General features: G+C 43.0%; 1 protein-coding gene across 1 annotated transcript in view; it reads left to right on the top strand.

Annotated features, from left to right (window-relative positions):
* The window catches only part of LOC308091617 (homeobox protein aristaless-like 4), a gene marked incomplete at both ends in the record, with an annotated part of 48,032 nt that extends 30,241 nt beyond the window's left edge, over positions 1–17,791 (top strand). Inside the window, 2 exons of the mRNA XM_080437280.1 lie at positions 15,640–15,768; positions 17,456–17,791. Of these exons, the coding sequence (XP_080293406.1) occupies positions 15,640–15,768; positions 17,456–17,791 (465 nt within the window). The remainder of the gene's footprint in view (positions 1–15,639; positions 15,769–17,455) is intronic.
* Positions 17,792–27,320: the final 9,529 nt, after the last annotated feature.

Here is a 27,320-nt window from a genome sequence, read left to right as displayed (position 1 = left end):
ACAATATAGAGGGGGGTCCCTGCTTCGTCTCTCTCTCAGCTAGGGGGTCCTTGGCCTGAAAACGTTGAAGACCCCTGGCCTAATAACTGTAAACTGTATTTGCAGAATTGATACTTTTACTGCAGTAAGAAATGTGAGCACTGAGAACAAGCAGGAATATAATGAATGAAGTGTTGTCATTTAACAAGCTCCACTTACTGCCGCCTGTCCCAAAGCCCCGTCTGTGACCCTCCTCCCCATATGGCTAGAGCTCCAGGACTCAGTCACATAACGCTATCATACAGAATGGGGTTGGGCGTCGGTGGCGGGGGGGACTTTTGGCGGGGGATAATAAAGGTTATTCTGGACCTATTTTCCCAACATCATATCGTTGCTGTAGGGCAGATACCTCTTATCTCCATATTCTAACTTTACGTGTGTTTTTTTTCTCGTAAATTAGCGCCCTATACTTGATCACACTACAGCGTCACGCAAAAGTATCAAAAGTAAGCAGATCCACAAGCTCGAAACACAGGATTGTGAAACGATATTCCTGCTTTGAAACATCTGTTTAAATCAGATATTTTGACAGCCCGTGCAAGAAATTTAACACGGAAGTGCGTTCCCGATCCGCTGGTTATCGGGAACGCACTTCCGTGTTAAATCCTGCACAGGCCGACAAAAAAAAAAACACACCTGTTAATTCTGAATTCGGATGCACATCAATGCGGCTTGCCAGCTATATATAACTATACCGTGCTAACATGCTTTACATTACATTACAGTCATTTAGCAGACGCTTTTATCCAAAGCGACTTACAATAAGTGCATTCAACATAGGTAGGGAACGAAACTACTAATCACCAGAAGTCTTAAGTGCATTTTCTGCAAAAACAGGCAACCAAGAGTATACCTAGCGCTAAGGTAAAAGTGCAATATATCTACTTTCTTAAACAGATGAGACAAAATAGGAAAATCAAATGAGCAAGAGCTAAAACAAATAAGTGTATCGACTAAACAAGATCCAATAAAACAGTAAAACAATAAAACAAGAGTTCGTTACAACTAGTTAACAACAAGTAGGCAAGGCGAAGAGGAAGGGTAGTGTTTCCTGAAGAGGTGGGTTTTCAACTGGTTAAACGTTGTCGTGGCGGCGATTACGTTTGGGAACGAACGCTGTGATGTGCCTCCTGACACACACGTTGACCCAGAGGGAACCAGAGGAAGAACTTGACAAACTTTTAAACAATAATAGGGTCCTAAAATCCTCTCGGGGAACATAACACAGGCTGCAAAGCCCCTCCAAACATATGATATAATTCAAAAGGTCGGCGACCCTTCACCTTGACATTGGGGTTCAAACCCACAAAGCGAGCTATCGGCTTACGGCTCTGCGAGGGCGGTGTGTGTCCTGTGTGGCGGCTCCGCAGCTGACCTGAGGGAATGCCAAGAGCAGTGGTGTAAAGTAACCAAGTACATTTACTCAAGTACTGTACTTAAGTACAAATTGTGAGGTATTTTTTACTTTACTGGAGTATTTCCAGTTTTCAGTACTTTTACTTCTACTCCACTACATCTCAGAGGCAAATATTGTACTTTTACTCCACTACAATTATTTGACAACTTTAGTTACTAGTTACTTTGTAGATTTTGATTATTATTACAAAACATACATTACCCACTTCGGCCCTATATGCATTTCGGGCCATTTGAAAATAGCCGATCTACAAGCTCACAATGCGTCGCCATGCGACGCATTGTGAGCTTAAAGATCTGCTATTTTCAAAAGCTTTTTATAAATTTGAAAACTTGTGAAATGGGACCTTCTGCATAACGAGTACTTTTACTTTTGTACTTAAAGTATATTTTGATACCAATACTTTTGTACTTTTTACTCAAGTAAATTTAGAATTCCAGACTTTTACTTGTAACAGAGTATTTCTACATTGCAGTATTGATACTTTTACTTAACTACAAAAATGTGTCACCGAACACGTCTTCGCGTCAGGCCGTCTCTCCCCCCTGCAACGCGCCACAACGCCAGCCTGTCTCTATACTAGTGTCTCTGGAACAAACGCCCATATAAGGGCTTTTCTGTTGTAAAAAGGAGCCAGCCAGGCGGTTTGATCGTGTCAGACATGCTGACAGGTTTGTGGTGCATTCTGGGGGCCGTTTTAACTGGACTTATCTCATTTGATAAGAATTCACTCCCGACCTCCAGGCTGCATGGAGAGCTTTTAGCACTGGATTAATAACATGCTGCACGCCAGTGGTGTAAAGTAACTAAGTACATGTACTCAAGTACTGTACTTAAGTACAATTCTGATGTACTTTTACTTGGAACTAATTGGAAAAAAAAAAAAAACTACAAGCTCAAAATCCGCTACTTTTGATGCTTTTATGTGACGCTGTGGTCTGATCAAGTAGGGCACAAAAAGTTTGAATATGGAGATATGAGGCAACGATATACAGTGTTGGAAAGTAACTAAGTACATTTACTTAAGTACTGTACTTAAGTACAATTTCGAGTATTTGTACTCTACTTGAGTATTTTCAATTTCCAATACTTTTACTTCTACTCCACTACATCTCAGAGGCAAATATTGTACTTTTAACTCCACTACAATTATTTCAAACTTTAGTTACTTTGTAGATTTTGATTATTATTACAAAACATTTCAGCCCTATATACATTTTTTCCATTTGAAAATAGCCGATCTACAAGCTCGCGATGCGACGCATTGTGAGCTTGTAGATCTGCAAAAGATTTTTTATACATCTTATACATTTGAAAACTTCAAATGGGACATTTTGCATAAAGTACTTTCTACTTTTGGTTCTTTAAGTACATTTTAATACAAATACTTTTGTACTTTTTACGCAAGTACATTTTTTATTCCGGACTTTTACTTGTAATGACTGAGTATTTCTATATTGCAGTATTGATACTTTTACTTAAGTAAGAAATTTGAATACTGTCTCCACCATTGACGATATGTGGCCCAAATAAAAATAAGACGACAATTCCCCTGCAAAGTGTGTGTGTGTGTGTGTGTGTGTGTGTGTGTGTGTGTGTGTGTGTGTGTGTGCATGAGTTGTTGTGCGTCTGGTCTGTGTGTGTTTTGTGTGAAGCAGAGAGAGAGAGAGAGAGAGAGAGAGAGAGAGAGAGAGAGAGAGAGAGAGAGAGAGAGAGAGAGAGAGAGAGAGAGAGAGAGAGAGAGAGAGAGAGAGAGAGAGGGAGGGAGGGAGGTTTTGCTGAGGTCGAACGAGGGGAAATGACATGTCAGAGGCTGTGAAAACCACAGACTGAGAAGCATCCTTCATTCCCAGTTCAAACCCCTGTGGGGACCACCAAACCCCCGCCCCCACCCCCCCCCCCCCCCTGAAGACCCCCCCGCCCCCCCCCCCCTTCAGACAACCAATAAATAAATACAGATGATCAGTGGTGGGAAAAGTACTTCAATGTTTTACTTAAGTAAAAGTATCAATACCGCAATGTAAAACAAGTGAAAGTTCTGGTAATCAAAATTACAGTAAAAGTAAGAGTAAAAGTACAAAAGTATTGGCATCAAAATGTACCAAAAGTAAAAGTACTCATTCTGCAGAAAGTCTCGTTTCACAAGTTATCATGTATAATAAATATAAAAATATAAAAAATCTTTTGAAAAGGTTGTAGATCGGCTATTTTCTATTTTTTTTATAGAGCTTAAGTGGTTGATGTATGTTTAGTGATAAAAATCTAAAAAGTAACTAGTAACTAAAGTTTTCAAATATGTGTAGTGTAGTAGAAGTACAATATTTGCCTCTGAGATGTATAGTGGAGTAAAAGTACTGACAATTGGAAATACTCCACTAAAGTAAAGATACCTCAAAAGTGTACTTAAAGTAGAGTACTTGAGTAGATGTAATCAGTTACTTTAACACCACTGCCTCTGTCTTTTATAACTACTTAACGTAGATTTTTGCAATAAGTGTCTTATAAAGCTTCCTAATGAGGAAAAACATTGGTAGTGGTTAACTTTATATGAAGTTTGCGTAGATAATGCATTATAATCGCATTCATTATGCATTACAATGCACTTATAAGGATTCATAACAGTGCTTATAAATGTTTATAATCATGCGTGACAACTTAAAACAAGGTTTACAGTACCATACCGTAATCAGTTATAAAGACCAATGGAGTATCGTAGCATATAAATGATATGTTAACTAGAAAAAGTGCTCCTCGGAGCACAGGTCTCCGCCAGCTCAGGTAGGTTATTGTGGCCTCCTGGTGGCGCTATAATAGGCCAATGTGAAAAGGGTGCCATTTATTCTTAGGCCTTTCACGGCAATCAGACACTGCATTCATGATTTGAGGCATTTTGTAGCAAAAATGTGTTTTGCTAAATTAGACCTGCTGGTCTAACAGGCCAATGTGAAAATGGTGGCATTTCTTCCTGGGCCTAGTGGGAATGTGCGTGTGAAATTTCATGGAAATAGCAAGCTGTGTTCATGATTTGAGGCATTTTGTTCAAAACGGACCAATCCTGCAAACTTTGGAAGCCAACCTTAGCCAATGAGGATGGAATATGGGAAATCGGACAGATCCGTGTTGATCACATGACTATAGAGATACTGTGTACCAATTTGCATGACGTTTGTATAAAATCTGTAGGAGTAATGTAAAAAAATAGGTTTTGCACAAATCGGCCTCCTGGTGGCGCTATAACAGGCCAATGTGAAAGATTTGGGGCAGAGGTTCTGAATTGGCATCCAGGGAGTATGTGTGCACAGTTTCACAGCGACCGGGCCAACGGTGCCGGAGATTAGCTGCTAACGGAAGGACAGGACACACACACACACACACACACACACACACACACACACACACACACACACACACACACACACACACACACACACACACACACACACACACACACACACACACACACACACACACACACACACACACACACACAGATGGACAGGGGGTAAACATACTCTCTCGGAGACAATGAAAAGGAAAAATGTCACATCATTGGTTTACAGGCGTAAAAATGTGTTTTCCTCACATTCCTCAATCTCTTCTCCTCTCTTTGACATGAAAGGGTTAATGAGAACCTTAACCACATGGCTATCAGCACCGCTCCTCCTGCTCCTCCTGTGTTTTTAGTCATGAGCTGGCGGGTCTGAACTCCTCATTCTTCCAGAAGAAATGAGTAAACGGGTCTGGACTGGCTCTGTCAGCAACCACGCTGTTTCCTATACCGTCTTTTTCAACACACACACACACACACACACACACACACACACACACACACACACACACACACACACGCACACGCACACGCACACGCACACACACACGCGTGTAAAAAGTACTCTAACCTTGTAGATCTGCTATTTGCAATATATATATATATGTATAAAATAGGGCTAAAGTGGTTAATGTATGTTTCATAATATCATAATTTATATCTGAAAAGTAACTAGTGACTGAAGTTGTCAAATAATTGTAGTGGAGTAAAAGTACAATATTTGCCTCTGAGATGTAGTGGAGTAGAAGTAAACGTACTGAAAAAACACACACACACACACACACACACACACACACACACACACACACACACACACACACACACACACACACACACACACACACACACACACACACACACACACACACACACACACACACACACACACACACACACACACACACACACACACACACACACACACGATTTCACAAAAATGACGATTATAGTATTTTGTTGGTTTGCAGTAAAACAGAAAATAGTGTCTCTTGTGATGTAACTGTTGGTAACATGTAGCCCAAGGCGTGTAACGTGTTGGCGAGGTTTCTAAGCATGAAGACAACCATGTATTCTTTCCAGGAGTCTGATAACAGTCAGTGTATTATCTTTAGCCATCTCTCTGAATATTTAACCACATAAACTCTATAGACTTTGTTGACTGGGGTCCCCCAGGGGTCTGTACTCGCCCCCTAATTTTCCCCTCCATGCCACATTTCTTTGCCAAAAAAAAAAAGCTTTTACAAGCTCAGCTTGTACATTGTTATGTTTTGGGGGCGTGTCTTGCTTTTTTCTGCCCGGCCTGGGAATCAAACATGGACTTGCTGTCAGGCATCAGAGCCGATGTGGTACCAAAGCTGGCTGATATAGAAAGATCAACCATCCCAATTACAGCCACTAGAGGCCAACTGGTGCACAGATCCTACAATGTCTTGAGGGCGACGGAAGATCATAAGATCATAGTGGACTAAATCTACAGTCGATTTAGTCGACTTAAATGTCTGTTGGCGGTGCCTTGATGGCGTCGTAATGGCTGACTTTACACTCGGTTGCATGCTGAAAATAGCCGATCTACAAGCTCACAACGCGCCGTGCTGCAACACGTTGTGAGCTTGTAGATCTGCTATTTTTCAGAGCGCAACACCCGAGTGCAACCAAACATAAAAACGACCTGTCTTTTAGTTCTACTGGATCTCTTCTGAACTCGTCCCTCCCTGACGTTTTAGTCTAGTTTTTATTTGTTGACGAAACATTTTTCGTCAAAGTTTTAGTCGACAAAATCAACACAGCTGAGAAGCACTAGCCTGGTATCCAGCCTGCTTCGCTACGTTCGATGGACTTTTTTTTCTCTCTTCTCAGTCTCAGTCTGGAAAGCCTCCCATTGGGAGGTTTTGCAGAACTACACTAGAACTATGTTACGTAGTCAACGTCGTTGCTGATTGGATGTTGTTCCAACGAATGAGAGTAGCGTTAGGCAACCTACGTCGCCAGCCAGCGCCACCCTCCATGCTTTTCACACAGTTGTTGATAAATGTATCGCTAGTTCGAGACTCGATCAAAAACCTATGATAAAAACACTGTTTGACATGTCAGATTCAGTGGTACAAAAAACCTGCTGGCTGTGTGGGGTGAGCTTCCTGAATGATAGGGGGACGTGTTTCACATGTTTCACTCTGAGCCTGCAGGAGCTGCGCATTGGAACGACGTCTCACTGGTGCTTTGTCGCGCCCCGCACCACAGACCAATCAGAAGCCACGGCACGACTCAAGCCGTTTGGCATGTCCCGCCTCCCTTGGAGATAGGAGGCTTTCCAGACTGAGAAGCGAAGAGAGAAAAAAAAGTCCGCCGAACGTAGCAAAGCAGGCTGGATACCAGGCTAGAGAAGCACTGCCCTATGGCATTGTGTTATAGTGTGTGAGTGTGTGTACCAGTCAGGCAACTTTGATGATGTAGAGGGCCACTATATTTACACACTCACTCCAGAGGGACACGTTGCATATGCTGTACAGAAACCCCTTATCGCTATATTTAAACTTTTTACGTAAATGAATGCCGTACTTCGCCATTCCGTCACACGAAAGTAGCAAAAATAGCCGATCTACAAGCTCGAAACGCGTCGCAGCGCAACACGTTTTGAGCTTGTAGATCTGCTATTTTTGTTATTTTTGAATTGAAATCCTGATTATAATTTTTTTGCTATTTTTCAATTGGAATCCTGAAAAGTAACAAAACATTTCAAATGCATTTAGTTATACTTTAGTCCAAGGGTTTTCAACAGGTGGTCCGTGGACCACTGGTGAAGGTATTGCATGTGGTCCCTGACCATGCATTTAGTAATGAAGGAAAGTGAAAGATTTTTTATTTTATTCCACGGACGAATGCATTAACAACATGGTGACCTATGATGACGCGTCAATGTTCTCAGTTACTGGGAAGTCGGAGGTCAAGAAATTCCACAGAAAAGGAAGTGTACCAGATGGTCCGATTGAGTAATAATTATTAAGAAATTCTCCCATATAGTCTGCTTACTCATACATAACATACAAATCAGTAAATCAGTTAACATGAGTTTAATGGAAGGTTGGATAAAGTAAGAGAACAGAATAAGGGTTACCGTGGGAAAAGTACTCTAACCTTGTAGATCTGCTATTTGCAATATATATATATATGTATAAAATAGGGCTAAAGTGGTTAATGTATGTTTCATAATATCATAATTTATATCTGAAAAGTAACTAGTGACTGAAGTTGTCAAATAATTGTAGTGGAGTAAAAGTACAATATTTGCCTCTGAGATGTAGTGGAGTAGAAGTAAACGTACTGAAAAAACACACACACACACACACACACACACACACACACACACACACACACACACACACACACACACACACACACACACACACACACACACACACACACACACACACACACACACACACACACACACACACACACACACACACACACACACACACACACACGATTTCACAAAAATGACGATTATAGTATTTTGTTGGTTTGCAGTAAAACAGAAAATAGTGTCTCTTGTGATGTAACTGTTGGTAACATGTAGCCCAAGGCGTGTAACGTGTTGGCGAGGTTTCTAAGCATGAAGACAACCATGTATTCTTTCCAGGAGTCTGATAACAGTCAGTGTATTATCTTTAGCCATCTCTCTGAATATTTAACCACATAAACTCTATAGACTTTGTTGACTGGGGTCCCCCAGGGGTCTGTACTCGCCCCCTAATTTTCCCCTCCATGCCACATTTCTTTGCCAAAAAAAAAAAGCTTTTACAAGCTCAGCTTGTACATTGTTATGTTTTGGGGGCGTGTCTTGCTTTTTTCTGCCCGGCCTGGGAATCAAACATGGACTTGCTGTCAGGCATCAGAGCCGATGTGGTACCAAAGCTGGCTGATATAGAAAGATCAACCATCCCAATTACAGCCACTAGAGGCCAACTGGTGCACAGATCCTACAATGTCTTGAGGGCGACGGAAGATCATAAGATCATAGTGGACTAAATCTACAGTCGATTTAGTCGACTTAAATGTCTGTTGGCGGTGCCTTGATGGCGTCGTAATGGCTGACTTTACACTCGGTTGCATGCTGAAAATAGCCGATCTACAAGCTCACAACGCGCCGTGCTGCAACACGTTGTGAGCTTGTAGATCTGCTATTTTTCAGAGCGCAACACCCGAGTGCAACCAAACATAAAAACGACCTGTCTTTTAGTTCTACTGGATCTCTTCTGAACTCGTCCCTCCCTGACGTTTTAGTCTAGTTTTTATTTGTTGACGAAACATTTTTCGTCAAAGTTTTAGTCGACAAAATCAACACAGCTGAGAAGCACTAGCCTGGTATCCAGCCTGCTTCGCTACGTTCGATGGACTTTTTTTTCTCTCTTCTCAGTCTCAGTCTGGAAAGCCTCCCATTGGGAGGTTTTGCAGAACTACACTAGAACTATGTTACGTAGTCAACGTCGTTGCTGATTGGATGTTGTTCCAACGAATGAGAGTAGCGTTAGGCAACCTACGTCGCCAGCCAGCGCCACCCTCCATGCTTTTCACACAGTTGTTGATAAATGTATCGCTAGTTCGAGACTCGATCAAAAACCTATGATAAAAACACTGTTTGACATGTCAGATTCAGTGGTACAAAAAACCTGCTGGCTGTGTGGGGTGAGCTTCCTGAATGATAGGGGGACGTGTTTCACATGTTTCACTCTGAGCCTGCAGGAGCTGCGCATTGGAACGACGTCTCACTGGTGCTTTGTCGCGCCCCGCACCACAGACCAATCAGAAGCCACGGCACGACTCAAGCCGTTTGGCATGTCCCGCCTCCCTTGGAGATAGGAGGCTTTCCAGACTGAGAAGCGAAGAGAGAAAAAAAAGTCCGCCGAACGTAGCAAAGCAGGCTGGATACCAGGCTAGAGAAGCACTGCCCTATGGCATTGTGTTATAGTGTGTGAGTGTGTGTACCAGTCAGGCAACTTTGATGATGTAGAGGGCCACTATATTTACACACTCACTCCAGAGGGACACGTTGCATATGCTGTACAGAAACCCCTTATCGCTATATTTAAACTTTTTACGTAAATTAATGCCGTACTTCGCCATTCCGTCACACGAAAGTAGCAAAAATAGCCGATCTACAAGCTCGAAACGCGTCGCAGCGCAACACGTTTTGAGCTTGTAGATCTGCTATTTTTGTTATTTTTGAATTGAAATCCTGATTATAATTTTTTTGCTATTTTTCAATTGGAATCCTGAAAAGTAACAAAACATTTCAAATGCATTTAGTTATACTTTAGTCCAAGGGTTTTCAACAGGTGGTCCGTGGACCACTGGTGAAGGTATTGCATGTGGTCCCTGACCATGCATTTAGTAATGAAGGAAAGTGAAAGATTTTTTATTTTATTCCACGGACGAATGCATTAACAACATGGTGACCTATGATGACGCCTCAATGTTCTCAGTTACTGGGAAGTCGGAGGTCAAGAAATTCCACAGAAAAGGAAGTGTACCAGATGGTCCGATTGAGTAATAATTATTAAGAAATTCTCCCATATAGTCTGCTTACTCATACATAACATACAAATCAGTAAATCAGTTAACATGAGTTTAATGGAAGGTTGGATAAAGTAAGAGAACAGAATAAGGGTTACCGTGGGAAAAGTACTCTAACCTTGTAGATCTGCTATTTGCAATATATATATATATGTATAAAATAGGGCTAAAGTGGTTAATGTATGTTTCATAATATCATAATTTATATCTGAAAAGTAACTAGTGACTGAAGTTGTCAAATAATTGTAGTGGAGTAAAAGTACAATATTTGCCTCTGAGATGTAGTGGAGTAGAAGTAAACGTACTGAAAAAACACACACACACACACACACACACACACACACACACACACACACACACACACACACACACACACACACACACACACACACACACACACACACACACACACACACACACACACACACACACACACACACACACACACACACACACACACGATTTCACAAAAATGACGATTATAGTATTTTGTTGGTTTGCAGTAAAACAGAAAATAGTGTCTCTTGTGATGTAACTGTTGGTAACATGTAGCCCAAGGCGTGTAACGTGTTGGCGAGGTTTCTAAGCATGAAGACAACCATGTATTCTTTCCAGGAGTCTGATAACAGTCAGTGTATTATCTTTAGCCATCTCTCTGAATATTTAACCACATAAACTCTATAGACTTTGTTGACTGGGGTCCCCCAGGGGTCTGTACTCGCCCCCTAATTTTCCCCTCCATGCCACATTTCTTTGCCAAAAAAAAAAAGCTTTTACAAGCTCAGCTTGTACATTGTTATGTTTTGGGGGCGTGTCTTGCTTTTTTCTGCCCGGCCTGGGAATCAAACATGGACTTGCTGTCAGGCATCAGAGCCGATGTGGTACCAAAGCTGGCTGATATAGAAAGATCAACCATCCCAATTACAGCCACTAGAGGCCAACTGGTGCACAGATCCTACAATGTCTTGAGGGCGACGGAAGATCATAAGATCATAGTGGACTAAATCTACAGTCGATTTAGTCGACTTAAATGTCTGTTGGCGGTGCCTTGATGGCGTCGTAATGGCTGACTTTACACTCGGTTGCATGCTGAAAATAGCCGATCTACAAGCTCACAACGCGCCGTGCTGCAACACGTTGTGAGCTTGTAGATCTGCTATTTTTCAGAGCGCAACACCCGAGTGCAACCAAACATAAAAACGACCTGTCTTTTAGTTCTACTGGATCTCTTCTGAACTCGTCCCTCCCTGACGTTTTAGTCTAGTTTTTATTTGTTGACGAAACATTTTTCGTCAAAGTTTTAGTCGACAAAATCAACACAGCTGAGAAGCACTAGCCTGGTATCCAGCCTGCTTCGCTACGTTCGATGGACTTTTTTTTCTCTCTTCTCAGTCTCAGTCTGGAAAGCCTCCCATTGGGAGGTTTTGCAGAACTACACTAGAACTATGTTACGTAGTCAACGTCGTTGCTGATTGGATGTTGTTCCAACGAATGAGAGTAGCGTTAGGCAACCTACGTCGCCAGCCAGCGCCACCCTCCATGCTTTTCACACAGTTGTTGATAAATGTATCGCTAGTTCGAGACTCGATCAAAAACCTATGATAAAAACACTGTTTGACATGTCAGATTCAGTGGTACAAAAAACCTGCTGGCTGTGTGGGGTGAGCTTCCTGAATGATAGGGGGACGTGTTTCACATGTTTCACTCTGAGCCTGCAGGAGCTGCGCATTGGAACGACGTCTCACTGGTGCTTTGTCGCGCCCCGCACCACAGACCAATCAGAAGCCACGGCACGACTCAAGCCGTTTGGCATGTCCCGCCTCCCTTGGAGATAGGAGGCTTTCCAGACTGAGAAGCGAAGAGAGAAAAAAAAGTCCGCCGAACGTAGCAAAGCAGGCTGGATACCAGGCTAGAGAAGCACTGCCCTATGGCATTGTGTTATAGTGTGTGAGTGTGTGTACCAGTCAGGCAACTTTGATGATGTAGAGGGCCACTATATTTACACACTCACTCCAGAGGGACACGTTGCATATACTGTACAGAAACCTCTTATAGCTGTATTTAAACTTTTTACGTAAATGAATGCCGTACTTCGCCATTCCGTCACACGAAAGTAGCAAAAATAGCCGATCTACAAGCTCGAAACGCGTCGCAGCGCAACACGTTTTGAGCTTGTAGATCTGCTATTTTTGTTATTTTTGAATTGAAATCCTGATTATAATTTTTTTGCTATTTTTCAATTGGAATCCTGAAAAGTAACAAAACATTTCAAATGCATTTAGTTATACTTTAGTCCAAGGGTTTTCAACAGGTGGTCCGTGGACCACTGGTGAAGGTATTGCATGTGGTCCCTGACCATGCATTTAGTAATGAAGGAAAGTGAAAGATTTTTTATTTTATTCCACGGACGAATGCATTAACAACATGGTGACCTATGATGACGCGTCAATGTTGTCAGTTACTGGGAAGTCGGAGGTCAAGAAATTCCACAGAAAAGGAAGTGTACCAGATGGTCCGATTGAGTAATAATTATTAAGAAATTCTCCCATATAATCACATGGGTCTGCTTACTCATACATAACATACAAATCAGTAAATCAGTTAACATGAGTTTAATGGAAGGTTGGATAAAGTAAGAGAACAGAATAAGGGTTACCGTGGGATAGGAATAGACCACTAGTAGTCCGTGGACCATTGGTTGAGAAACAGTGGGATGTATAGACAAGTGTTAGCAAAGCACTAATCTTCATATCCCCACCCAACACAACAGTGGTCCCCAGGATGATTCTTAGTCAGGGTGGTGGTCCCTGATTCACAATCAGTTGAAAACCCCTGCTTTAGTCAAACTTTTTGAACTTAAATACAAATATATTGGACATTAAAAAGACAATAGAATTTTAATGCTAGTCATTAAACTACTAATACAGACTGAAGTAATTAAAGCGGGTCATGTTTACAATCGTAACAGCTGACATCAATAATATATCAGTATTCCAAATATTAACCTGCGGGCCGCATCAAGTGAAGGTGGGGGCCGCACAGTTGCATTGTGCTATAATGTGTTATAGTGTGTTATAGTGTGTATCAGTCAGCCTGTACACAGAGCAGGGCTTCCCCGTGGTATTGCATTGTGCTATAGTGTGTTATAGTGTGTACCAGTCAGCCTGTACACGGAGCAGGGCTTCCCCGTGGTATTGCATTGTGCTATAGTGTGTTATAGTGTGTTATAGTGTGTACCAGTCAGCCTGTACACAGAGCAGGGCTTCCCCGTGGTATTGCATTGTGCTATAGTGTGTTATAGTGTGTTATAGTGTGTACCAGTCAGCCTGTACACAGAGCAGGGCTTCCCCGTGGTATTGCATTGTGCTATAATGTGTTATAGTGTGTTATAGTGTGTACCAGTCAGCCTGTACACAGAGCAGGGCTTCCCCGTGGTATTGCATTGTGTTATAGTGTGTTATAGTGTGTTATAGTGTGTTATAGTGTGTACCAGTCAGCCTGTACACAGAGCAGGGCTTCCCCGTGGTATTGCATTGTGTTATAGTGTGTTATAGTGTGTTATAGTGTGTACCAGTCAGCCTGTACACAGAGCAGGGCTTCCCCGTGGTATTGCATTGTGCTATAGTGTGTTATAGTGTGTACCAGTCAGCCTGTACACAGAGCAGGGCTTCCCCGTGGTATTGCATTGTGTTATAGTGTGTTATAGTGTGTACCAGTCAGCCTGTACACAGAGCAGGGCTTCCCCGTGGTATTGCATTGTGCTATAGTGTGTTATAGTGTGTTATAGTGTGTACCAGTCAGCCTGTACACAGAGCAGGGCTTCCCCGTGGTATTGCATTGTGCTATAATGTGTTATAGTGTGTTATAGTGTGTACCAGTCAGCCTGTACACAGAGCAGGGCTTCCCCGTGGTATTGCATTGTGCTGTGTTGACATGTGGGGGCGAGCAGCGGCACACCTCTGGCCACAGTGTGTGATTTATGGAGGCTTCCAGACCTCCAGATGTGGGTCTGTCGGCGCTGGCAGGCTGCAGGCAGGCAGACCAGACAGCCTGCCTGCATGCATGGCTGTATCAAAAGGGGAGTGATGGAAGAAGTACTTAAGTAAAAGTATCGATACCCTATATTGTAGCGATAGTCTGTTACAAGTACAAGCTCGGTATTCAAAAAGCACTTACCAAAAGTAAAAGTACACATTATGCAGAAGGTCCCCATTTCACACGTTTTAAAATGTATTAAAAAAATCCTTTGAAAATATCCGATCTACAAGCTCACAAAACATCGCAAAGCGACACGTCGTGAGCTTGTAGATCGGCTATTTTCAATTTGCCAAAGTACGTACAGTACAGTAGGTCTGAAGTGGTTTCGTAATAATAATCAAAATCTACAAAGTAACTAAATAACTAAAGTTTTCAAATAATTGTAGCTGAGTAAAAAGTACAATATTGTCTTTTGAAGATGTAGTTGAGTAGAAGTAAAATGATAGAAAATTGGAAATACTCCACTAAAGTAAAAAAAAGAAAAATCCTCAAAATTGTATAAGTACTTGAGTAAATGTACTTAGTTACTTTACACCACTGATCAAAGGGAGGAGCTGAACCAACGCGAGCAGGCAGGCAGCACCCGGGGAGACCCGGGGCGTCCGCACATCAATAGCCCCGTGTGGACGGCACATTAAAGGCATGTCAACTCTTAAAACCTGGAGCTGGACTTTCATGTGCGGCGGGATTTATAGCTTCCACTGTCTGCTGACGGTCTCTATGGTGCCGTTCCTTAGACCTCGTCCTGCTGACTGACCCACTGGAGCTGGCTGCTGCTGACTGACTGACTGACTGACTGACTGACCGGCTGGCTGCTGCTCTGTTCTCAAGCTCCTTCTTGTTAAGCTATACCCCCCCAAATGTACATGTATTTGGCCCCCCAGACCCCCATCTGAAAATATGTTATACCAGGGAGCAGTGGTGGAAAAAGTACCCACATTTTCTACTTGAGTAAAAGGAGCAATGCTGCAATGTAGAAATACTCTGTTACAAGCAAAAGGCCAGCGTTCAAAATGTTACTTGAGTAAAAGTCGGCATCAAAATATACTTAAAGTACCAAAAGTGAAAGTGCTAAAAATAGCAGATCTATCTATTTGCACACATTTTCACGATTTAAAAAAAATAGCCTAAAGTGTAAAATAATGCTTTTTAGCTCAAATGAAAAAGTGACACAGATGCGTTCCAGGTCTTAATGGGTTAACAGATTGTGGTTTAACTGATTTTGATGGAATTCTGTTCTATGCAGGTGTGGTTCCAGAACCGGCGGGCCAAATGGAGGAAGCGGGAGCGTTTTGGACAGATGCAACAGGTCCGAACGCACTTCTCTACGGCCTACGAACTGCCCCTCCTCACCAGACCTGAGAACTATGCACAGGTACGTACTGTACTGTACTGTACTCTATACTGCCCGGCAACACAAACCAGATCTAAGCATATGGGGAGATGTAGAAATGCCCAAGGAATTCACTAATGATGAAAATAAATTGATACTATTAACACATTCCACGCCAGAGTTTAATATCATAATGTACTCACCAGTGCCAGCGATGTATTGTTGTTTTTTAGTTTTTTTCACGTCGCCACAGACCTCGCTAAATACCTTAAGAACGGCGCGTTAAACTGTTTGTAGACACACAGGGTAGCTGTGTGAGTGGCCCAGAGAAGACCGTTTCAATCGGCGACATTCCATTTTGCAGTAGTCGCGGTTTCTGTTAAACAGCGTTCAGCGAGGAGAAAAAAAACTCCGAGATAATGGCGGATTAGGGGAAGCTTTAGAGCGACGGCGGATGGGAACGAAAATCTCCGGATACGGATATTTCCATATCCGGGTGTGCTACAATGAAATGTGTCACTGCGAGAAAAAAACAAAAAAAAGAGACCACTTCGCGTAGAACTACGTGACTGGCACGCTGCGCAATTATTTAGGTTCGCGTAGAACTACACGATTGGCACGCAATGTGTTAATAATGACAGCAGCAAAAACATATATTATGATTAACTGGAAATCCAAGCAACCACCTACAGTCAAACCATAGTAGAGAAAACTACTGTCATATTGATTATAATGATTATAACTCAATAGAAGAAATACACTTTTGTATTTGGTATGACGTCTCGATTACTTCATTAAGGGAGAATGTATTCTGTATGAATGTTTGCCAGTTGATGAGGATGCTGAAAAGGTATAATGTTTCTATTGTTGTGGTGAAAGGATGAAATAAGTGAATGCCTTAACGTATACATTTAGGTATTTTTGGAGATTAACTGAGGCTATGACGGTATACCAGCTCAGTGGCATTGTGTTTAAGAGTGTTCGCCCTGAGATTGGGAGGTTGGGGTTCGATCTCCCGGCCGGGTCATACCAAAGACTATAACTGTGGGACCCAATGCCTCCCTGCTTGGCGCTCGGCATCAAGGGTTGGATTGGGGTTCAAGTCCCTGTGACATACAGTAAATACTAGTGTCATGTCCAGGGGATGTATTTTGTACATCAAGCCGCCTCACGCTACAGAAACAGGAGATAGGAGAAGTTCTATGTCACGCAAAAGTAGCAAAAAAAAAGTAGCAAAAATAGCAGATCTACAAGCTCAAAACTGCGACATGTTTTGAGCTAATTTTGAATTGGAATCCTGAAAAGTATTTTTTTTTAATTTAATTTTTAATTTAACTTATGTTAACTTTATGAACTCAACTTAAATATAAATACATTGGACATAAAAAAGACAGTAGCATTTTAATACTAGTCATTAAGCTACTAATATAGACTGAAGTAATTAAAGCGGGTCATGTTTGCATGTTTGGAATGGTAAACAGCTGAAATCAATAATATATCACTATTCTGATATTAACCTGTGGGCCGCATTAAGTGAGGGTGGGGGGGCAACATGTGGCCCCCGGGGCGCCAGTTGCCCATGTATGCTGTAGTGTGATCAAGTAGGGCGTTAATATACAAAAAAAAAAAACACAAAAAGTTAAATATGGAGATCAGAGGTTTCTGCCGCGACAACAACGATATCCTGGTACAGGCTGTGATGTCTTCCTGTCTCTTTCTTCTCCCTCAGATCCAGAACCCTTCGTGGATCGGCGGCAGCGGCCAGTCTCCGGTGCCGGGCTGCGTGGTCCCGTGCGACTCGGTGGCCTCCTGCATGCCCCCCCACCACCCCCACGGCCCCGGCGGGGTCTCCGACTTCCTGGGCGTGCCCAGCCCCGGGGGCGTGGGTCACATGGGGCAGGCGCACATGGGCAGCCTGTTCGGGGGCCCCGGCATGGGGGGGGGCGGGGTGGGGGGCATCAACGGGTACGACCTCAACGTGGACCCCGACCGCAAGTCCTCCAGCATCGCCGCGCTGCGCATGAAGGCCAAGGAGCACAGCGCCGCCATCTCCTGGGCCACATGATGGGACCCTTAGTCTCTCCATCTCCTGGGCCACATGATGGGACCCTTTAGTCTCTCCATCTCCTGGGCCACATGATGGGACCCTTAAGTCTCTCCATCTCCTGGGCCTCATGATGGGACCCTTAAGTCTCTCCATCTCCTGGGCCTCATGATGGGACCCTTAGTCTCTCCATCTCCTGGGCCACATGATGGGACCCTTAGTCTCTCCATCTCCTCCTGGGCCACATGATGGGACCCTTAGTCTCTCCAGACACCAGACCCGTTCGACTCGCGCTATGTTCAAATGCTTCTCGTCATGCGAGCCCTGTCTGTGCAAACTTTAACTTTAACCATTATTTTTATACTTTGGCTGTTCAAAAATAGCAGATCTACAAGCTCATATGAGCTTGTAGATCTGCCCTTTTCTGGGTTTTAGGGTGAAATCTTTGAATATAAATGTTTTTTAAAGCGAACATTTGTAACTCAAATCTTTGTTTCTGGGGGGGGGTCCCCAGAAGTTTGCTTCAAGAGATATATATATTCAAAGATTTGCACAACGTTTCACGATCTTTTCAAAAATAGCAGATCTACAAGCTCATAGCGCGGTGAGCTTATAGATTTGCTATTTTTGAATAAAAAATAGCCAAAGAAATCTAAAATGACAGAGATGCATCCCCGGATTGAATGGTTTAAGTGAACTGACAGATGACAGCTTTTAGGAGGTAGTTACAAACTCTACGTAGCATTTGAAGATTGTGGAACAGTTGTCTGGCTTGAGAGACTATGGGACCCCCATCATCATGTCCCCCCTCCTCCCTCCCAATGTAGCCCCCCCACCCTCCCCCACACCCCCCCCCCCCATCTCTGGAGCTGCCGTTTGCCCAAACGGAGCGGGGGGGGAGGGAACTTTTGGCTGACAGCACTAACGATAACGAAGGTGGAATGGACCAGGAGAGACTGTATAGCGACGACAAGAAGGTCATTACAGCGAGGCAGAGGACCACCGCCCTGACTGTGACGCTGAGCAGACACTGAGGGGGCGACAGAGATGTTCCACAGATGGAGATAATGTCCGTCATCCCCCGATTCCACCGTGGATGAGACAAACTCGTCCAGCTTAACATGTATGGTCACCAGCAGTAATAATAGTAATAATGTCTTGAAACTTCACTTCTCATGCCAGGCTACACCACCCGCCAGCATCGTACCGCATTTTTTAAGATTAAAACCAGAATTCCCCCTTTCTATATTTTCTCTTGCATTTTCCCCCTGAAGTTTTCCCAAAAACGAAATGACAGATCAATATGTTTTCCTGGGCATCTGTCAACATTGATCAGTTGAAACCAGGAATGTTTCATAAAAAAAAAGAAGAAGAAATATTTATCTGACAAGCAGGATAAACTTATTTTTTTGTTAAAAGTAAACATTGGGGGGTTTTAATTCAGGAGGCAGGTTGACACAGAATGCTCCATCCGCTGCCCAGCGTCCAACTCGGCACAAAAACGACAAAATGATGTAAACATCACTTTTGCTCTGGTCTGCGGTCGGGGCAGCTCTGTCGCTATTTCCAGGCCTGTTCAGAAAGTAAGAAGGTCTGGACAGGGGGGCCGAACAGAGGCTCTATAGCAGAGAGACAGGACAGACATGGTACATGTCAGTTTAGTCAGGGACGGGACGGGACGGGGCGTTGGATTGGCAGTAATTGCAAATGAACGTGTCATTTCCTCCCTCGTGGGCCCAGCCTCCACAGGTTTTCCTGCTAGGGTTACAGGAAACGCCTCTCGTCTTCAACAACGGCAGCGCTGCTGGGTCAACCCCGACTACCCATCAGGCACTGGCCTTGATCAGCGGCCGACAGCCGTAGACACACTGAATTAGCGTCATGCAGCGCTGTCGTCCACTCCTTGATAATGCAAACTCTAAAGCAGTGATTCTCAACCGTTTTCATTTCAAAGACCCCCCAGTTAGATATGCATTAGTCCATGGACCCCCATTTGATACGCTGTTTTTTTTCTAGTTTTATTTCTCTAGGACCCCAGTTTGCACTGTTATTTTTACTTTGAGACGGTACAAATAGAACCATTTGTACCGTCTCGGAAGTGACAGCCCCATAACGCCTCAACGACCCCAACACAGCGCTCTAATGCGGTGGTCTGTCGCTCTTAAACATTTTCATGTCAAGGACCCCCAACATTGACTTGTAGTTGGCCACTGTTGTTTCCCATCTGGAAATATTTTGTGCCAGGGACCCCCTTAACACATTGGGTGCCAGAGGTTTATTAAAATATTATACGTTGAGTGCCAGCATTTCTTCCATCCACTTGCGTTATACATTTCGTGCTGTGAGAAGCCCTGACGCGGAAGTGCATGTAAACAAAGCGTGCGTGCGAGACGGCGGAGGGTCCCGACTAACGCCTGGAACAATAATATTTCCAACGCGACCCTCCATTGCAGCGTGATCGCCGATCGAAAACGGCTCGTTTCCACCACATTAAAAAGAAATGGAGATATTAAGCTTTTAATCAAGGAGATAACATTGAAAACGCCGACCGGAAGGATTTTTGACATGGAGCCACATCCAGCCTCTTCTTCTCAGAAACTGCTTGGGTGATGTCAAAGTTTCGTTTTAGCGCCCCACGTGGCCCACATGTATAAAAATAGAATTGGGTCAAAAACGGTCCGGACCGTTTTCGGCACTTCTCGTTTGGACCCTCAAAAACGGTCCGGACCGTTTTTGGCATTCAATGTGTTAAGAATTGTATAAATAATTGTTTTTTTTCCCCAAGAAGTTTCAATTTTTTTCAAAAAATAACAGATCTAAAAGCTATATGACACGTAGCGACATGCTCTGAGGCCAATCCTCCACCATGCGTGGCCAAATCAGTGGCCCTTAATGGGACCCGGGCAGCATTTAGGAATGTTTAGGTAATGAGATGACATTACGGCTGGACTCTGCAGTAATGCACTGAGTGTGTTCAGTGATTGCAGGGTGGGTGGGGGGCGGGTCTCTGACTGTTGCACCCTCTGGAACAGACTTGTCACCAGAGTCAAGCTGCAGGCGCGGAGGCCAGAGCCATGGGCTTTGTTAACCACTTAAACCAGGGGTCTTCAACAGGGGGTCCGGGACCCCTAGGGGGTCCTCAGAGTCACTACAGGGGGGCCGCTAAATCTTTGTGTGATGTGATTTTTTTTGTTTTTACATTAACCACTTGAACCCTATAGCATCCCTTTTCTGAGGAGAACTTTAGCCAAACATAGCAGATCTACAAGCTCACAACGCCTCGCACTGCGAGGTGTTGTGAGCTTGTAGATCGGCTATTTTTGGCAAAGAGGTATAGGTGTAGAGGGAAAAAAGAGCAGAAGTAAAAAAAAAAAAATGTTTTTATCTGAAACACAATTTTATACAATAGAGGGGGTCCCTGCTTCAGCTCTCTCTCAGCTAGGGGGTCCTTGGCCTGAAAATGTTGAAGACCCCTGACTTGAACCCTCTACACTTAAACTGGACTTGAGTTATGCTCTGTACCTGGACCGCTTTTTTTCCTTCTACACCAAGCAGATCCCAACCTTTGTTTCCTTGGAGACCCCCCCCCCCCTCCCCCCATTACATCTGACACAAGCTGAGACCCCCCCACACACACGTGCACGCAAACACGCACAAACACACATGCACGCACACACACACACACACACTTGTGTTTTTAAATAAACTTGAGCTCTATAGGCTATACTTCTCGTATGACGAATAACTAAAATAGCGTGATCCCCCCCCCCCCCCCCCCCCCACACACACACACACACACACTTTCCATTGTGTGGATGAAGGCAGGAGAGTCTGATTGTCCCGGCCGAGCTGCGATCATGACGACACAGCAGGTCTGCGTGAGGTCCTCACATTGTACTTAATAATGCTGACATCTTGGGGAGGATCAGAGAGCCTTACTGTAGCCTCCAGGGTTGGAGAAAAAAAAACCTTATTAATTCCCAACAGAAGCCAAGTTGTGTCATTGACAACAGACCTGTTCCTGTTGGAGACCTTTAGACACAGAGTGGAAAAGCACTGATTCCAACCACAGGGAATAATCTACGTCGGTCCAACCAAACCGATGCCTCGTGGCTTTGATGATTATCGGAGCTCGGCGATGCGATGATCACTTTGACAAAACTGTTCCTTCAGTCAAGCTCCTCCTCTCACAAAGTCTACTCTGAATGCTAATCAGAGATGAGATGGAGAGACTTCTAAAGTTGAGCCGTAATTCCGTTAACAGGAACAAGAAAATCGGCCTGGCTGAAAATGGAAATGTATTTTGGAAAACATTGGATACAGGGACGAAAAAATCAAGAATGCCGCGGCAACGCTGCAAATGCAAAATAAAGAAAATATCCAAAGATAATAAAACACAATGAGGTCAACTGAACACAGTAAAACCCTCAGTGTTAGTTTTATGTTAGGGTGAAAATGGACTGTTAAGGGTAAATGTTTAAGGCTGAAATCCAAGGTGCCAAAAACATGGTTGTACTCATACACGTAGATGGTAGAACAATCAAAGCTTACTGCTACAGTATGGTACATGATGGTCACTGTCACTGATCAGAAACAGTCTGTACAAGCAAGTAATGCCATTCTAGAATGAAGAGTTTGACAGTACAGTAGATCACTGGTTCTCAACCTGCATGTGGGTCTTGACCCCCAGGGGGGTCCCCACCTGATTCTGGGGGGTCCCCATACAGATGACAGTGAAGTGACAATTTAAGGACTTTTAAGACCATTTTTAATACCTCAAAAAAGAAAGAAAGACAAGAAAAAAAGACCATTACTGCATCAAAAGTGATCAACAAACTATACTATAAAAACTGATCAAACATTAGCCAAATTATCAAATATTACTTAAGAAAGAGGCAAACGTTTTGAAAATAGCCGATCTACGACTACAAGCTCTCAACGCCTCGCAATGCAAAGCGCTGAGAGCTTGCGATCATCTATTATCACAATATTTATCCGTGGGAACCGAGTCAAACACAATGCAATGCCTCAACTCCTACAATTCCAAGTTCCTGTCAGGGTGGGGTGTCCCCAGTTCAAATATAACAATTTTTTTTGGGGGGGGGGGGTCCCCAGTTCAAATAGGATTATTATGGGGGTGGGCCGCAGCCTGTAAAGGTTGAGAACCACCGCCGTATAGATAACCTGTCTGAGTTCATCATTAATTCATCATGCTAACATGACGTATGACATGCAGACTTGCTGGTAAAAAAGTGTGTTTTTCTTACTGCTCCCTGCTGGTCCATTCCTCTCTGCAGCTCTCCATGTTGATATACTACTGAAATATAAAGTCATGGACGTCCATGCTTATTGATGACATCACATTGTGTGAATGTGAGCGGTGTGATGATAACTGCTCTTAATGCTTGTACATTTGTGTTTTTTTTGCTTGTTATTTGTTGAATAATGGACTCCCAGAGCTAAACCAATACCTTTGAAATGTACTATATGTGGGTGTATGTGTTTTTGTTTTTTAAGTATTATGGTAATATTGGCAAGAAATGTAAAATAATGTTCTTTGTTCGTCAGAGGAGTTGCTCTCGATTTGCTTTCTAATTTCTCCCATGGCTTCAAGCAGCTTTTTGTATACTACTACTCGTGTATTGTTTAACCCCAGATTGTGACTTTATATAATGTTGTGCCATTGCAATAAGTTATTGCACTTACAATGTTGGAGAGGGCTGGTATGTGACACTGGGACAAAGCTGTCTCTGTTAGCCACTTTAGCCTGGTCTAGACTAAGTCATAAGGCTCTGTTAGCCACTTTAGCCTGGTCTAGACTACGTCATAAGGCTCTGTTAGCCACTTTAGCCTGGTCTAGACTACGTCATAAGGCTCTGTTAGCCACTTTAGCCTGGTCTAGGCTACGTCATAAGGCCGTGTCAAATGGATATTTTACTAAACATTTTTGCAAATGCTGAAATTGTTAGGATTTTCTTAGGGGGCAATAAAAGACAAAATATTTTTTTTGCCTATAATGACGTGTCCAATTTAGTGACACAAGGTTAAAAGTGGTTAAATCAGTGGTTCTCAAACTTTTTAATTTCAAGTATAGGCCTACAAATGAAACCAAATTAAGGTCCCGTAAGGGTCCATTCGGTTCCATTTGTACACTCTCAGAGTCATGGAGTTCCAAATGGACCGAGAGTGTACAAATGGAACCAAAATGGTCCCGTAAGGGTCCATTTGGTTCCATGTGTATCAGAGTTACAGACTCTCAGAGTTACAGACCTGTAAGGGTCCTTTTGGAAACCTGTGGGTTCCTGGTCCCCACTTTGAGAACCACTGGGTGAAAGCAGAGAGGTGTGGTTGGAGGTCAGTCCGAGTCCAGCATCCCTGAGATCCACTCCAGGTGTTTATTTGTACAGAAGCAACTTGTTGTTGATGTTTATGATGTAATTATGCAATAAATGGATTCTGAGTTGAACGACGTGAGAGGGTTTCTGCTTCTAGACTAGAGCTTCTTCTTGAAAATGCACTTAGTGAGTTAAATAAGTCAATATGACACATGCATGCACACAGACACACACACACACACACACACACACACACACACACACACACACACACACACACACACACACACACACACACACACACACACACACACACACACACACACATGTACAGAAACATACGTGCATGTACTCAGACACCTGCACACAGACACGCATGCATGCTCTTTGTGCCAAGGCCAGTACACACCAAATAACAAGTTCAAATCTCAAGGTACATCTTGTATTCATGTCTGTGCAAAAATATCCTCTATCTATAACACCCGTTATTATTACTCTTATCACTCTGCACATGCTTATTTCTATTTATTAATGCCAAATAAAAGGTTATGCACCATTTCTTACATTCACACATCTAAAAAAATACCAAGTATAGCTGATATATACAGTATATATACATCAACGCTATTGAACACCCTTTACGTCCGTGTACAAAATTAGAAATAAATAACCAATGAAAAGTATTAAAAAGCGCTTCTGACAAAACCTCCCAACTCCATTGGATCCTCAAACTGTCCGTCAAACCAAAACAAAACTGCTGCCGTGGTGTTGTGCCACAGCGCAGTGAGCGCGCACAGAGAGGAGAGCTGGTGTGGCGCAGCAGATAAACACACTAACGAGGGTTTTTTCCCCCGTAGTCTGTTAAAACTATGCACTGCAGTGTACCCGTTTATCAAGCTTAGCACTGACGCTAATGTTACGAAAACAAGTAATTATATTTCTAAAATCTATGAAGTGTTTTCATCAATGTGATAAGAAACTAGTTCATGTAGCATTTCTGTCGCGCTAGTTCTACTGAAACTCCAACTCTGTGAACCCCTCTTTGCAAAAGTTATTGTAATATTTAAAGTCCTGTTTATTATTGTAGGCCTATATAATAAGTGTCATGAAGCATCAGGGCATTAATTCACACGTTGTGATGCATTGTGAGCTTGGAGATTCATTGTCAGCTTTTAGGAGTTTAGCCCCATTTGAAACCTCTCACTCAGCAGCGATTGGAGCTATTGTCTGCTGATCGGACTCCTAACTCCACTTGAGATGGATTTCTGTTTGGACAAAACTCCTAACTCCACTTGCGCTGGATTTGGTGATAATATAATGACACATGCAAGTATCTGACAATATATGAAGTCACTATACCAACTTTGATGAGGCAGTATTGCTTTGTTTTAAACAATATAAGGTTTTCTTCATTTCCTGAAAAATTAGCGTTTTGGAGTTAGCTGGTTGCTGCTGGACAGCAGATATATATATATATATATATATATATATATATATATATATATATATATATATATATATATATTGTTTTTTTTAAATTTAGGGTATAGAATTGACCTCTGTGTTGGGAAATGAGTTAGCACAAAGTACTGATACAGTAAATTAAAAATATATAATTCATAACAGTAACACTTCATTTGTATTTAATTTCATTTATTTAGTTTGGCTCTAATATTCAAAACTCACTCAGGCCCGGTCATAACATTATGCAAGCTACCTGGCAACTAGTTTTTTTTTGTTGACGGGTGGCCAACATGTTGGCAATTTAATTGTACTGAAAGTTGACTAACTATATGACATTTAAAGGTTTTTCAAAGATGCATTAGTTGGTTTCCAGATTTTACGATTTTACAAACATGAGATAAATTGTTCGTAACCAATATCAGACAAAAATTAAATAAAACATGTCTGAGTAACCCAGGAGTGGTGGGTACCCCCATTTGAGAAAACACATCATAGAGAGTACCGTTAACTTACGTGTGAGAGAAGAGTATGACCCAGGCCGAGAAGTTCAACATCAAAGGTTTGATTTCAGGGGTTAACAAAGTCTAAGGGAGCAGGTCAAACATACTGCAGCAGGTCAAACATACTGCAGTAGGTCAAACATACTGCAGCAGGTCAAACATACTGCAGCAGGTCAAACATACTGCAGCAGGTCAAACATACTGCAGCAGGTCAAACATACTGCAGCAGGTCAAACATACTGCAGCAGGTCAAACATACTGCAGCAGGTCAAACATACTGCAGCAGGTCAAACATACTGCAGCAGGTCAAACATACTGCAGCAGGTCAAACATACTGCAGTAGGTCAAACATACTGCAACAGGTCAAACATACTGCAGCAGGTCAAACATACTGCAGTAGGTCAAACACACTGCAGCAGGTCAAACATACTGCAGCAGGTCAAACACACTGCAGCAGGTCAAACATACTGCAGCAGGTCAAACATACTGCAGTAGGTCAAACATACTGCAACAGGTCAAACATACTGCAGCAGGTCAAACACACTGCAGCAGGTCAAACATACTGCAGCAGGTCAAACACACTGCAGCAGGTCAAACATACTGCAGCAGGTCAAACACACTGCAGCAGGTCAAACATACTGCAACAGGTCAAACACACTGCAGCAGGTCAAACACACTGCAGCAGGTCAAACATACTGCAGTAGGTCAAACATACTGCAACAGGTCAAACATACTGCAGCAGGTCAAACACACTGCAGCAGGTCAAACATACTGCAGCAGGTCAAACATACTGCAGCAGGTCAAACATACTGCAGCAGGTCAAACATACTGCAGTAGGTCAAACACACTGCAGCAGGTCAAACATACTGCAACAGGTCAAACATACTGCAGCAGGTCAAACATACTGCAGTAGGTCAAACATACTGCAACAGGTCAAACATACTGCAGCAGGTCAAACACACTGCAGCAGGTCAAACACACTGCAGCAGGTCAAACATACTGCAGCAGGTCAAACATACTGCAGTAGGTCAAACACACTGCAGCAGGTCAAACATACTGCAGTAGGTCAAACACACTGCAGCAGGTCAAACATACTGCAGCAGGTCAAACACACTGCAGCAGGTCAAACACACTGCAGCAGGTCAAACATACTGCAGCAGGTCAAACACACTGCAGCAGGTCAAACATACTGCAGCAGGTCAAACATACTGCAGCAGGTCAAACATACTGCAGCAGGTCAAACATACAGCA

This window comes from Gymnoscopelus braueri (assembly GCF_963280865.1).
Source record: "Gymnoscopelus braueri genome assembly, chromosome: 9".
NCBI classification, from domain to species: domain Eukaryota; kingdom Metazoa; phylum Chordata; class Actinopteri; order Myctophiformes; family Myctophidae; genus Gymnoscopelus; species Gymnoscopelus braueri.
Note: the sequence above shows the minus strand (reverse complement) of the source record. Positions and strands in the feature narration are given on the sequence as shown.